At 44.2% G+C, this 15,501-nt stretch overlaps 1 protein-coding gene across 1 annotated transcript in view; it reads left to right on the top strand.

Annotated features, from left to right (window-relative positions):
* Positions 1-6,657: 6,657 nt before the first annotated feature.
* The window catches only part of TSPEAR (thrombospondin type laminin G domain and EAR repeats), a 36,669-nt gene continuing 27,825 nt past the window's right edge, over positions 6,658-15,501 (top strand). The window contains exon 1 of the mRNA XM_053389821.1: positions 6,658-7,232. Within this exon, the coding sequence (XP_053245796.1) occupies positions 7,139-7,232 (94 nt within the window). The 5' untranslated portion in view covers positions 6,658-7,138. The remainder of the gene's footprint in view (positions 7,233-15,501) is intronic.

The following is a 15,501-nucleotide window of genomic DNA, read 5'->3' on the forward strand; positions in this document are numbered from 1 at the left end:
GGGAGCTGGACTATGGGCCCTTGCCTGCCTCAGCTTCCTAGAGTGTCACTCCTGCTGCTCCCTATGCCTCAGAGCCTGCCACATTTGTGGGGACAGGGACCCATCTGTCTCTGGCTCCTGCTTCTCCTGTACATTGACCTCCATTCCCTCGTCATCGTCCATCACTCTGTGAGTACCTTTTTCTCCACCCCCCATTTGCCCCTGTGTATTCCAGTCCCAGCTACAACACTTACTGGGATCCTCTTCCTCCTCCCTGTCATTCTGCCAGTTCATGACACCTCTCACAAGCCACTCTTGAGTTCCTATACCAATAATTTAGGAAGTTTTACCGCTGTAACCAAGCCACATTTTACTGCCTGTGCAACTTTTTCTGAATGCTGTATGGAAAAGCCCATGAACCAGACCCTTGAAGAGTTTGTAACTAACTCATTTTTTAATTTGCCAAACATGTGGTCTTTTCCTATACTGGGGGAATAGGGAAGTTTTGGAACTCACAAGGGCATATTTTAAAGGTCTAACAGACTATATTTCCACATTCAGGTAGGTAGCCGTGTTGGTCTGACACAGTCAAAATTAAAAATTAAAAAATAGTCCAGTAGCACCTTGGAAACCAACTAAGTTTGTTCTAGGTATAAGCTTTCGTATGCATGCAAAATTTGTATCTTGGCACCCAGGAATTCTTCCCTTCCATATCTATATATATTTTGCTTGAACCAACACAAAGGGCACAGGAAAGCTGAAATTAGATGACAGGGACAGGAAACAGTGTCTAAAGGATAAAAATGGTCATTTGTGCATTGTTCTGCATACCTGCCATACTACGATGTATGGCTATAAATATTTATTAGGCATCCAGAAACAGGAGCTCAAACAAAGGGAACTAAATGAAACCACAGGGCACCAATCAATACTCCAATTTTACAAGATACGCAAGGGGTTGTGCTTCAGGAGTTGGAAGTTGTACAGATTGGCTCAGATGAATGATGTATGGGCCCCAGCACACTGCGATGGCAGTCTTGTTGGCCATATTTCTTGCTGGTGTGAATGCTGGCAAAATGTTAATACTTTTATATCCTTTTTTTAAAAAATAGAAGTTCCTCAAACCCCACCCTCACAAACGCATTGAAAAATAATGAGGCGCTTAGTTCAGAAAGACAGGCTGTATTTTTACTTTATTGGGATTTTATGAGGAACAGTTCATTAAACCATGTGCTACTTGTAGCTAATGAGCTTGCATCTGAGGCTTCTTTGGACAACAAGGACGAGAAAGACTGAACTTGGCATTTTAATTAGTTCAAAATGTCTGCTATGCTCATACACTCAGAAAAGTCAAGCAGAGTCTTGTTTAATATGGACAATTATTATGATGCCATGTGTGAATCTTGACAACATTTAAGTTTGGGCACCTCAACTTTCAGAAACATACATATGGCACATGAAAAAAAAATACAAAGCAGAGAGCCCATTTTAAGTATGGCAGGAGACAAGACTTGACAGCTGAGTCAGCCGTCAAGTTGCTGGTACACTTAAGGGCGATCTACTTTCACACAGCTGTGTATACGCACAGCACTGGGAAATAGATTCAAACCAGGAAATGGCAGAGTCCTCATGACTCGCAAGGAGAGCCTCCCTGAAGCCCAAAGAGGACTTTGGGAGAGCAGTGAGAGCAGATGAAACTCCAGAGAGACCTGAGTGGGGCTTTTTGTAGGCTGCTAACCTTCCCTGCAGGGGACGCGGGTGGCGCTGTGGTAAAAGCCTCAGTGCCTAGGGCTTGCCGATCGAAAGGTCGGCAGTTCGAATTCCCGCCGCGGGGTGCGCTCCCGTCGTTTGGTCCCAGCGCCTGCCAACCTAGCAGTTTGAAAGCACCCCCGGGTGCAAGTAGATAAATAGGGACCGCTTACTGGCGGGAAGGTAAACGGCGTTTCCGTGTGCTGCGCTGGCTGGCCAGAGCAGCTTCGTCACGCTGGCCACGTGACCCGGAAGTGTCTGCGGACAGCGCTGGCTCCCGGCCTCTTGAGTGAGATGGGCGCACAACCCTAGAGTCTGGCAAGACTGGCCCATACGGGCAGGGGTACCTTTACCTTTTAACCTTCCCTGCTGCTTTCCCACATGTCCTCCAGCCTCCAGTTGGCTGCTGATGTTCAACTCTAGTCAACTCTAGCCTACTTTGTCTTTCAACACACATAACAAACTTAAAGGAGGATAACTCATATATAGATGTATCTATATAGATTCCCCCCCCCATTGTTTTGCCACAAAGCGGCTTACAAAAAATAAAGTGAAAAACAAGATCAACACAGTACTGTAATGAAAACGATAAAAGCAGCAGTGAAGTAAAACCAAGTGGACCACCAACAGGGCAAAATGCAATTTAAAAGTAGTGAAAATGGATATACCCACTGTAAAGGGAATTGGGGGTTGCTCGTGCGTAAGGGGGCTGCTGCTCTAGGCAACGTTGTCTGGCTAAACCTTTCCCTGTCTGGACAGCCCTTTCTCCGTGGCTGTCTCAATCACTGGCAGAATCCGTCAGTGGGCGTTTCTTGAACTTCTTCCAACATAAAAGCTCTTTGACGCCAAGTCTCCGCCTAGCCTCCCTGCGCGGAAGTCTTCTGCGCAGAGTGGGCGTGGCCAGCGGAGGTCCTGGGCTCTCCCCGCTGGTCTCTGTGGAAGAGTCTTGGAGCCATCTCTCCGAAGTCCTTCCCTGCTCCCCTTTCTTCCTGGTGTCACGCCGATTTCCTTCCCCAAAGGAGGTGTTCTCTCTCTCCCTGCTGGTCCCTTCTCCTGCATCGTTGGGGAGCCTTACCTCCACTCTTGGCTCCGATGGCAGTTCCCTGATATCCACTAAAAGCATGTGTGAAAAGGGCAAACGTTGTGTGATACCAAAAGGAAAATAAAAAAGTTTTTTTTTCTTCGTATGTTGGGGGAAGGAGTTATTCAGTTTGGGGCTGCCACACTGCCTCATTTCCAATTGGTGCATATTCTGTGGCTTCCTGCTAAAATCCCATAACCTTTCATAGCACAAATGTATTTTTTTTCAGGGGGAGGTCCCACTCTTGCTGCACTAGAGCCCCTCCAGATGCATCTGCAGAACTTGTGACTCACAGGTTTCTGTGAGTGATCTATAGTTCCCAGCGCTGTCTTCATGCTGTGACTATATTCCTGCTGGCCACCGTCTCCCTTGCCCTGGGGCAGTCCAGTGTGGGAAGGGCTCCATTCAATGGCAGGAAAGCCGCAGCGGCATCTGACGCCTTGAGGTCCAGACATACAACAATCTGTACCTAATTTGGAATTTGGATCATTGTTATTTTTTATGTCCAGAGGATGTCTGGGAAATCTGAACGAATAGCAGATCATACTCTTGGTGGTTGCCGTCTTTGCTCATCTCTGTTATTGGAACTGAAATGTCCAACGTTGCTGCAATTTTAACAAAAGTGCAGCGTCTTCAAGGCTTATCCTCAGACAATTCAGTTGCTCTTGCAAAATTTCCAACATTAGATGGGCAATGTGTTAACACTCGGGACCACCTATAGGTGAACTGAGGGAGAGGAAAAAGCAAATAAATCAGGCCCTCGAGGTCTTTTTTGGTGGCCCTTGGCAACATTTCACATGCCCCCCCCCCGACCCTGAACTGCCTTCCAAAGCCAGGTAAGCATGGTGCTGGGCTTTGGGAAGGAGGCATGAGGGCTCTGGCAGGGTCCTAGAGCCCTCTTCCTCCTTCCCAAGGCCTAGTTAGTGTTTTCCCAGATTTTGGAAGGTTATGAAAGGACTCTAGGACCCTGTCAGAGCCTCATGGCTTCCCAAAGCCCAGCACCTCAGCTGGCTTTGGGAAGGCAGCACAAGAACTTGGGTTTTTCACCTCACTCCCTACCACCACGTGAAAAGGTAGTGTGTGGCCTACAGGCTCTGTGTCAAAGTACTTTTGCAGCCCACTTGGTATGAAAAGTTGGGCTGCCTTGGTCTAAATCTATGCATATCCCGGCTTCTTGTTCCCCGCACTTTTGCCCCCAGCTGAGCTCAACACACTCCTGCAAAGTCCTCCCATGGGCTTTGTTCTTCCCCAGCAAAGCCACCATCCGTCACAACTTGAAGACTGTACTGTAGTGTTCCAAACCACAACTGAAATTTGAAATACATATTACAGCCACATCCAGAGATGTCAACAATTTCTTCCAGATAGCTGCCTTGCGCTGTCGTGCTCTGAACACCCAAAGTATGGACGACTGCCATTTGCGGCTTCATTGCAAATCTTTAGCTGGAATTCATTTGCAACATTTGCCTGTGAATACTAACCCAGCTTGCTAGAAGATATTCATATGATCAGGATTCTGAGATGCCTGAAGCCTTGCTACATGCATTGCAGAGTAATGGGAGGATTTGGGGTTAGGAATAATTAACGGCACAGAGGAGGTCCACATCCTGAAATGGTCTGTTTTCTTTTCCCATTGTCTTGTTGTCTGTGTGCTCCTAAGTCTGCTCTCTTTTCCCACCAGGTTCCTATAATTTTTAAAGCTGAGCAAAAGGCAAATATATTACCAGCTGCACCCTTTTCACAATGTGGAGCCTACCGTGGTTGGAAACTTTGTACCTGATCCATTGTTCTGCTCATGCAGCATCTTAAGAGCTGAAAAGCCCAGTCAGAGTAGGGAGGGAGTAAGGCAACAACAATAAAATGAGTAAGAAAAAATACCTTACTTTGGTGGATGCTTTTCTTTAACAATAAATAGAGCACCTCAGGGGGGAGGAATCCTGAGCCTCCCTCCCTCCCGGATCATCCTTCTTTGCAGTCAATAAGCTTATGTCACTTCCCCTCACCTTGGGAGGAAATGGGCAGCCAAGCCTTTTGTTGTACTCAGTCTAAATGAGAATTCGATATGTGAGCAGCCCCAAGCTGCTCCTTCCAGCCGCATGGCTTTAACCAGCCTCTTTTGTTTCAGACAATAATGGAGTTTGAAACCAATGTTTTCCTATACTGATAGTATAGGAATGTTTACCAAGTTTTATCCAAGCAACATCTTACCGCCTGTGCAACGTTTTCTGACCGCTGTATGGGAAAGCATAAGAACCTGGCCTTTAAATGGTTTTGTAAGTAAACCATTTTATAACTGTGGTCTATCTGTGTGCTAGGGGAAGTGGGAAACTGGAAGGAGCTCTTAAAAGAGACGTTTTGGAATTCACTGAAAAGGGCACATTTTAAGGTTTTGCAGCCTATATTTCCATGCTGTATGTTTTACCATATTAAATCTCTGCAAGGGTTCTCTCACTTGCCCCAAACTTGGATCTTGTCAGCCAGAATTCCCAACATGCTTTGCATTCAAAAAGTGCCTGGTTCAATTCCTGGCATCTCCAGCTAAGATTGGGAAGGACTCCCACCTGACTATAAGGAGAGCCAGTCAGTGACAATACTGTGCTAGATGGACCAATTGTTCTTCTGACTTGTACAAGGCAGCTTCCTATATTGCTTTCCTGGAACAGGCAGTTGTGTCAGTCTTGTCATGGTCAGACCATTGTCTTGTAGAAGCTCAGATGTCTGTGGCACAAAGCCTTCCATTTCTGGGTCTGATTGGAATGTTATGCTCTGGAGATTGATGAATCCCCTTGGTTTCCAGCACAGCATGTATGCAGGGCGGTGGTGGAGAGGGAAGGATCTAGTCATAGACCTTTTTGTCGAGACTCAAGATGCTAATCAGGGCTGTTCCCTGTCAAGAACAGCCTGGAAGAAGTATTTGAACGGGTCCAAATTCACCACGATGGTGCAAAACGAATTGGCACAGAATGGTGCCCATGTTCTTCCTAGGCATTCATTTATTATCTTCCAAGGAAACAGTCCCCATTGTTAAAGAACTGCATTCTCATTTTTGTGGCCACAGTAATTGGATGTTTGCTATTATCTAGAGACCTTGCAGCTCTGTCTCTAATTCTACTGTTTTAAATTTAATGAGCTTCTCAAGCTGTATGTTTTCTTGCACTTTTCTCATCCCACCCCACCCGTCTCACAGCCGCCGCCTCATCTCAGGGAAATCCACAGCTTCACCAACCTCAAAGTGAACATCTCTATGTGTACATATCACACATTGAAAGTATATTTAAAACACATGATTTATCCCAAATAATCATGTGCGCTGGAGTTTACCTTTCACAGCGCTTACACTACAGTTCCCAGAGCTCTTTGGAGGAAGCTATGTGCTCTACATGTGGTTTTTAATGCCTGGTTTGTACGCAGCTTAAACCCAGCAGCATCAGTTTCCTTTGTTTTCTGCGCATAGATTCCAAATTGAGTTTTGGCAGCATTTAGACAGGCAGCTAACTCCCTTCAATTGCAGTAATATTGGTGGTGTGAAGCACTGCCTAGTTATTTCAGAATCCCTTTTTTTCCTGCAAAACTCTGGTGGGTGGGAATAATTACAGAGCCAGGAAGACAAGGCACATAACACACGCACATGGCTCTATCTTAATCTAGGCTTGCAGCATCACGGTCGATGAGATGATGATGATTTCAGGTGCACACAAAAGCTGAGCTCCTCCTCCTGCTCTTTTTCTGCCATGCCCTCTGAACACTGGCTCTGCTGGAGAGGGAAATTCCTTTGCTTAAACATTAAAACCCAACCTCAAGAGGGCTGGGCAAAAGATGAAAAGCTCCCCAAGGCAGTACTTCTCCTCCTCTTTTTCAGGCTAGTTTCCATTTAAATGTCTGCAAAGGCAGCCTCCTGCTGTTGCTTATTTTGTGGCTGGTGGGAGGTCTCTTTCTCCCTGCGTCTTCAGGATGGGGCATTTCAGCAACTAGACACCAGAAAGCCACTTTCTGGCTTTCCTCTGCTGATTATGTTTGTGCTTCCCTTTGGGGAGAATGCCTCTTACCTTGCAGCCTAATAATAGCAGCTGGCTAAGCCTGGACGAGTGGTTTTAGGTGGCACTGGGAGGAAAGCCTGATGAGGAGAAGCAGAGAGAGGGAGAATTCAGACTGTGGTCACCAGCCTGATACAACCCCTTCTCCTAGGAGGGGCAGGAACCTTGGAGGGCTGGGTCACTCCTTGTAGGTGCCCCCCAACAAGATGTTCCTGTAAGGTCTCTGAATGACCCAAGAGCAGAGGTTTAGGATATGAGGAGATTAGATGATGACCAGGAGTGACAAAGTTCTCCGATGTCTGCTCTGCTAATGGTTTGGGCTGTGCTTCTGCACTTGGGGATTGAGCAGACCCTGGCCAGAGGAGGAAAGTCATGGGAGCACTGCACAGGTAAGAAGGGCTGGGGTGTCAGTATTGGGGTGGGTGGCTACACTTCATCCTCTGATCTTCAGATCCTCAAATGAACTTGCCTTCTAAATATGGGATCATGATTATATTGCAGAGCTCAAATACATGGGCTCCCAAGTCCTTACCCACCCACCCCGAAATAAACCATGATGTGTGGAATTAAAAGATGGGAGGGACAGCAAAGATATCATGTAGGGTTGAGGTAGAATTTTTTTATATAAAACAACAACAACTGGCTGCTTTGGACTTTTCTGTGTCAGGTTCCATTTCAGCTGTGCAGAACCCTTGGCAAGACAAGAACTGTGTTACTGTGTTAGTTAACCTGGAAGTTAGTTTTCTTTCAGTTCTGTCATGTTATCTAGTTGTGAGTGAAAGTGAATTATGTTGATGAGCCTTTTGAGAGCAATGCTTTTTCCCCCTCTCGCACTTGTTCTTTGAGAAATCTCAGTTGATTAAAGCAAAAGTGCCACGCTGCCCGATCCTGAGCATGTTTGATCAGAGGTCCTCCTGTGGCTGATGGGGTTTTCTCCCTAGTCTATGCGTTTGGGATGGTAGCCGTAGTAAATTTACTAAAATATCATTTGATGGAAACTTTCACAGCATTCAGGAAGGAGAAGATTTTGACACCCACCCCCTAAGTTCCCTCTTCCAATTAGCCATGTATTCAAAGATGCATTCTTGGAAGTAGCAAATTCTTGCAGATGTTAACCATGATAGGGTTGCCATATTTCAAAAAGTAAAAACACCCCGAAAGTTGTTGACCTTTTTAAAGGAAAAGTTGTTGAGCTGTTTTTAGACAAACTCCAACATTGTCAAGCTTCCCCCCCCCTTTTTTTCTTTTTTACAAATTGGCTTCAGTTTCAGCCCTTTGATCTCTACAGTTATTGGAATCACAGCTGTGGAGACATATATGCTGGGTCTGCTGAAATAACTTTTAGAAGCACCTTTTTAATACAGAATACCTGTGCACAATTGTTGCCCCTAATGAAAGCACTTGTTGAAATGTTTAGTCGCATTAATAAACTCTCCTGGCACCTGTCTGAAGCTCACCTTTTTCTGCATTTCTGGGCAGATTTGGTGCTGTTATTATTATTTTTTAAATCCCTTCCACTTTTCTTTCTTTTTCTATTTCAGTCTCGCGTATTAACATATTTTTGCATGGTAAGTGCTGCTCCACATGTTACAACACTGCTGCATTGAGGACACATCTGTCTAGCTATTGACATGCAACCCACATCACAAATGACCACGCAAGGGACATATGCCAACAAGCTGTGGTTTTCGGTGCTTCCCAAGTATGGGCACAGAGCAAAATAAACCCCACGTGTGCAACCATTGCACATTACTATCTTCATCTGAGGTTTACATTCATTTCTAAAATGCATTCCTTCTGCATAGGAATTTTGTTCTACATCTAACAAAACAGCTCTAGCTTTGAGACTCGGTTCAAATGTTCATGCTGTGCTGGAGCTACTGATCCTTGTTAAAAGCACCAGAGAAATTGTTTCTCTCTTTGCAAGTGTCTACACGAATATAGAAAATGAATGAGTTTGCCATCTTTAGCTGATGACTAGTTATATGCATTGCCTTCATTTGCCTCTACTAAACAGTTATTTTGGGGTGGGCGGAGAGAATCTACCCCATAGTTAACTCGCTGGGTTTTCAGGATTTGTCAATGTAATTTTAATTTTGCATAGAAATCAAACCATTTATATTTTGATTTGTTGTTAACAGCATTTAATACACTGCTTGTTTGCAAATAGAACTTCTAAGTGCTTTACTAATGGCAGGGATGACGCAAATCATAAACCTGACAGAAAGAATAAAAGCAAGTATAAACACAAAATGCTAAATTCCCCTTGGAATCACAAGAATTAAATCTAAAATATTCATATAACACAATAGTTTATGTGCCCATGGGCTTATCTGTAAGTGTAATTACATCTAGGCATGCCTGGTCAACATTTTTTTGATGCCTTCTCTTGGCAAGCGGGAATATTGTAACAGGCAGCGATGTGGTTTCTGGATTGTCCCAAGACACACTGCAGTGAATGAGCTCAACAGGGTAGTCTGGAAATGTCCATTTGCAAGTCCAAATCTATTCTGACATGTTTTCTTTTCTGCACACCGTTTGAATTTTGGTGAGTTCAGCATTTCCCTGCACATATCTGAGGGTGTCCAGTGTTTGGAACTGGCCCGTAAGATACGTAACTAACAAGGAACCAATTGAATACACTTCTTAAAATATATCTGCACATATTTTCTCCCCTCACCAATACAAAATCAAAGCAGTTTCAGTCATTAGTAATCTGTCTTGCTTTGAACCTGAGAATAAAAACTCAATTCCAGTAAGAAAAGGGACTAGCGTCAATTTCAGCAGGGTCATTTCAAGGACAAAAGCCTCCCGAGTACAGAACATTTCTGAATTACCCCTCCATGGAAAAAGGAGAGCAAAATGTTCGAACAGACTGCGTAAGTTCTTCAAAGCTCTTTATAGTTACATATTGCTAAGTGCTTTTAGTCTTTGAAACTAAGTGATGAGTGATGTGTGATTATTTCTATTCCACTTGTGGTTCTTTTCCGTTCATATCAGCAGTGGGAAACATGTGGCCCTCCAGATGTTGTTGGAGTCCCTACTCCTAGTCTAGCAACATCTGGAGGGTTCCTCACCCAACTGACCAAGCATAGCGAATCTCTCTCTCTCTCTCTCTCTCTCTCTCTCTCTCTCTCTCTCTCTCTCTCTGTGTGTGTGTGTGTGAGAGAGAGAGAGAGAGGGGGGGGGGGAGTGTAAACTGAGTATATGTTACTTAAACTATTCTTCCATATGTGTCTTAAATAAGCAAGATTCTTTGATTCCTGAAGTTAGTAATCTAGGATAATGAACTGATTTCTGGACAGCACAGCAATACACAATTTTATGCTTGTGTATTGTACCTCTCCGGGTGCTTTCAAAAAGGGATTTAATATGGTGGTGTTGGTGTTGCAAATGGGTCGTTGAGAACAGCTTTGGTTTTCCTCACCAAGGGTAAATTTGGGGGAGGGGAATACAGACTAGTGTTTTGATTTCGATGTTTTGTGGATGCTTCAAAAATCTTGTGCGTGCGAGGAGCACACCGAACCCAGAAGAAACACCTGATGTCTCTCCACGTAGTTGGGTTCTTCTTCTGGGGCCGCTGAGCAATCTCTAGGAATGCAAGTTTGATTTCAGCCCATTTCCTAGGTTTTCTTTATTTTAAATTACTGAAACAATTGCACAGTTATACTCTCCTGGAAGTGACATTGCCGGTGCCTTTCCCACTGTTAAAAAAACCATATTGCCTTATGTCAACTGTTGGAAGTTATTTAAAATGTAGTCAAGGGAAATAATGGGGGAATCCCCATTCCATGGTAAATTTTACCTTTTGAACCCCGGATGAGATTTCTTTTGCCAGGTTCAGGAGATTTTTTTGTCTGCGTTTATTTTTACAGTGCACTGAAGCAGGGAAATCCCCTCTGCATCCTGAGCCTTAATGTTTGGTATTGTAATACTGTACTGCAAGACATTAATTTCCATATGTTATCCTTTCAGATGAAGGATTTGTGTATTGCATGGGGTATTTCAAATATCTAGAATTGCGATAAGATCAGGATCTTCTATGGTTCTGTTACATAATCTAAACACAAGACAACAACAGCCCCCTCTTAGACTACTTATATTGAATTTATCGGTGGCAGAAAATGTTGCATTTGTCAGGCAGTGGAAATGGCTTTCTGCACCATCTGCTAAATATTAACTCATTAAAATAACAGGGACCATGGAGATGGATAAATTAATAGATTGTATCTGAAGAAGAAACAATATTCAGTCTTAAGTTTTTTATTTGAAAAATGAGGGAAAGGCACAGAAACTATATCATGCTAGGCGAAGATTTCTTTTGTGTGTGAGTTTTTAAATCTGTTTCAATCTTAGTCTTTACCAAGGAAAAATAATTGTAACCCTTTGATGGTGGGTCTGGTGCACATTTCAGTACAAACTGCACATATTAGGTGTACCAACACCTTGACTGAGCAGTGGCTCAAGGTAACCAACTAGTACATATATTATTTATTATTATTTATTGAAATATACTCAAGAGTCGCAAAGTGATTTCATGCTCTTTATTCAGCTCATAGTGGTGAGGAGGAATGAATGAATGTCCCCTCAAAGTATCTGCTTTATATACATTATTTACACAATGGGCTGCACATGATTGGCTAATTCTGGAATTCTACTGTAAGCCAATCAGGTTGTGGATTCACTTCTATCTGGAGCATGATTGGGTAGTTCCTGCCAACCAATCATACTGCTGCATTGTTCTAGGACCAATCAGACTGCTGCATTCTGAATCCTATTGTTCTAGGACCAATCAGACTGCTGCCTTTTGGATCCTATTGTTCTAGGACCAATCAGACTCCTGCCTTTTGGATCCTATTCAACTCAGTACATAACATTTATTAAATCTGTGAAGGAATTCTAGTGCAATCTAACTGCACAACCTTTGATTCTTTTCTTAGGATCTATTTACACAGTAGTTGTTAACCAGTCTGGTGCTACAGCACACAACTGGGAGCGTGGGAAATGCCAGCGGCACAGGAAAGCACATCTCTCATGAGCTGTGCCAGTTCTCAAAGTGAAATGTTTGCTTCAAGATTTTGCAGGAGCAACGTGGGCTGTAAAGCAAATTCCATTTGCCCACATGAATGCATCAAATCTTCAACGTGAAGATGGATCCAGAAGCATGAAGGAGATGAAAGAATGGACAAGTGGGGGAACATTCCCAAAGAACTCGGCCCTAGAGAAATATATAAAGCAAGACAACAATTTGCATAAGAGTGTATAAAAGCAATGGAAATACAGGGTTGTAGTCAACTAAGTCCTACTCTGACCCGGTGAAATAAATGAACCTATGTTAGTTATGGCCATTAACTTGAATGGGTCTACTCCAAGTAGGAATAGTGTTGGACGTTGCGCACATACAACACTGTACTATTTCAGTTGTTCCATCTGCATAAGCATTGCAACTTGCCCGATGAAACACCCCCTTGTCCCCCCTGTGCTGCTCTTTTAGTTCTCTCAACCCCCTTGAGCCAATTTTGGGGGGGGGGCTGAAGGGGGAGGGGATGGGGGAAAGCCCTGTTGCACAAGTAACAATTAGTATCAATTGCATATGCATTTCAGCTGTAGACTGAAACATCTAAGGCAGTATTTGACTAAACAGTTCCCCTAGCATGAGGAGTTTTCAGTTCACAGTGAAAGTTCCCTGTGCAACCGCTAAATGTGTTCTAGTGGTGCCCCCAACCCTTCAGAACAAATTATGGGGTGCGAGCAGGGAGAAGAGAGGGTGGGGAGTTCCATTCTGCAGCTAAAATTCCTTGAGCTTGGGCAGTGCTTTTCTTCTAGAAAAAAAGGTGTCAGTACAGCGTACCATTGAGTGTCCCCAGGAAAAAAGCGCTGCACTTGGGAAACTCTTTAGTAAGAAGGCTGATCTAGAAAGCTCTCAAATGCAGCCTTTGTTTTGAGACAGGAATTTTTAAATTGAGACATGATGGGCACGCAGAGGCCCTGATCCACACCCCTTTCTAGAGTTTACCCACATAGGCTTCTGAGTTTCAATTTAAAATAATTAACTGGAACATGTTCAACAGGAGAACTCAGCCAACTAGCCTTAAGTCTGAGAGCTGTGCTGAATTCCTGCTACAGGAATGGAGAATGGCCTCCATCTCTTAGGGCCTGGCACACATCTGCCATCCGACGAACAACCAGACTGATGGATAACTGGCAAAGTTGAAGGCATTGCATGTACTGACAATACCAAAGGCTGATTCTCTCCAGTGTGGTTCAGAGACATGAGGAACCACTCCCAGTACACCTGGCAGGTGCTTCCATCACAATCTTTTAGAGCTGCCAGATCAAACCCACTGAACTGATGGTTGCACGTGGCTGATATTAAGATGTCATGTAGTTTTTAGAACACTTGTATATTATGCAACCTGATGCTTTTTTGAGTGTTTTCACACAGAAGATATGAGGGGCATATTCCTCACTCCCAACCCCCGTTGTATAACTTCAAGTGAACATGTTACTATGAATGTTTGCTGTGGAGATTTTGCAGGAAAGGCATTACGCTTGCAAGTTCAAACACCGTATACAAATGAAAAACGGACGTTTAAATCATATGCAGCATAAATATCTCAAGGAGGCTGCTGTGCTTGTGAGGTTCTGAGGGACTTTGTGCATCCAGAGTGCTATGCCAGTTTGGTTATTTTAGAAGCCGCGCTGCAGTCAGGCTGCTTTCCCTCCCTGCTTTCTTCTCTTTCGGGCCCAGAGTGGAGCTCCATCGCTTTGCCAGCCAAGGGAGATTTAGGCTCCTGTGTAACTTAAGAGCTTTTGAAAAAGCTGCCCCAGGCATTCCCTTGATCTCTCGGATGATGTGGCCCTCCTCGAGTCTCTGTTAAAAGTGAAAGAAGGATCTAGTCAGAGTCTTCGCAACATAATTTGCCTCACTTCTCTCAAGTATCCACAGCTGCTGTTCTGTAATCATTAATAAGATTCTGCATAATCCCTCGCTGCACTTTAATCATTAAGAGCGTCTGTATAATGTGGGAGGTGAACTGAAAATAACTGCTTTGGCTTTCATTTTACGTCAGTTTGAGACCGAGGTGCTCCACCATCTCTGAGGAATCTGTCTGCAAGCCACAGACAGCTGAGCTGCTCAAAGTGCCTGTGGTAACCTACCACAGTCAGTCTTCCCATTGAGAAAAGAAACGCAGAGCAAATTTGTCTACTTGAGGAGGAGCATCACCCCTAGGGATCTAGGAGAAGGGATCTGATTTTTTAAAATGGGTAGTTCATTTACATCAGGGGGTGTCAACATTTTTGGACTCCCATGGGCCAGCGGTGGAGTGTGCTTTAATGGCGTCCAGGGCGGGCGCACACATGTGCCGGGAGAGATGGACAAAAGGAGCCCACTGCATGCCAGCCTAGCCCTTGCCAAAGCGATACCAGCCCTGAGCCTCTTTGCAAGGCTGGAATGATCCCAGCCTCATGAAACAGCACAAAGCTGGTTTGGGGAGAGCAGTGGGGGCAGCAGCCCCACCCAAGAAATGTGCCCCCCCCAAGCCCATGCCATGGGCACATTTACAAACTAGAAAAACTGTTGTGGGCATCTGGCATGCAGCCATGCACCCTCCCTCACATGCACACAGGGTTCCTGCAGACACCCCTTTTTTCACATCCATGATCCTTTGTGCTCATGATGCTATTAGGTGCTCAAACATAATCCCACTTTCAACATGGTTTGCATCTGCAAAAGTTTGGGGGCAGTCACACTGCTTCATTTCCAATCAGTGCATATCCCATCACTTCCTGCTTCCTGTTTATTTTTGTCCTAGTTTTGTTGCTCTGTAGCCTCCCTGGGCAACAGTCATGTGGTAGCATTGAGGAAATGTCACACAACAAATGAAAGCAGAATAAATCCACCACTAATATAGCACCTGTGTGGAGGGGCACTCACTTGCCCCTCTCCTGTAACCCTAGTCATTAGGTTTGGGAGAAAAATAAGGAAATAAGAAGCCAAACCTATTTTAGATGTTATATATGCATGCATGGAGGTGCAGAAGTTTGTTGTATATGACCTTACCTCCATGCATCCATCTGAAGATACATCAAAACGTGTAGGGTCTTTCAGATCTCAAAACTAATATGTATAAATGTACATATGCCTCTCACCATTCTTGCATTCATAAAACACCTGCAAGGGGGTAAACTTGAGGGGTAGGGAAAAGCCCAGTAGCTTTGATGTGACTACCGGCATGCTGACTGATACAGGAAATGAAAACAAAATTAATGACAGCATCCAACCAACTCTGGTGAATCAGTTGCAGGCACAGGATAATTTACTTTGCCATTCTTTAGTTGGGATAGATGAATGCAAGGTTTTTGAGTTGCACAACTCTTCAAGGTAGCTTATTCAACCTAGATCAAGAGAAAAGCTGGCTGCCTGTGTGCTGTGGCTGCTCAGCTGGACTTATTGGCTCTTAATCCCAAACGAGGAAGGTTAGAACCACAACTCAAGGCTGTCTACATTTACCATACTTTTAAAGCACATGACTCCCCCCCAAAAAAATAATTCAAGGAACTGTTGTTGGTTAACAACAGGTGCTGGAAATGGTACCTCTGTGAGGGGTAAACTGCAGTTCCCATAATTTTGCAGGGGGAGTCATGTGTTTTAAA

This window comes from Podarcis raffonei, chromosome 5, assembly GCF_027172205.1.
Source record: "Podarcis raffonei isolate rPodRaf1 chromosome 5, rPodRaf1.pri, whole genome shotgun sequence".
NCBI classification, from domain to species: Eukaryota; Metazoa; Chordata; class Lepidosauria; order Squamata; family Lacertidae; genus Podarcis; species Podarcis raffonei.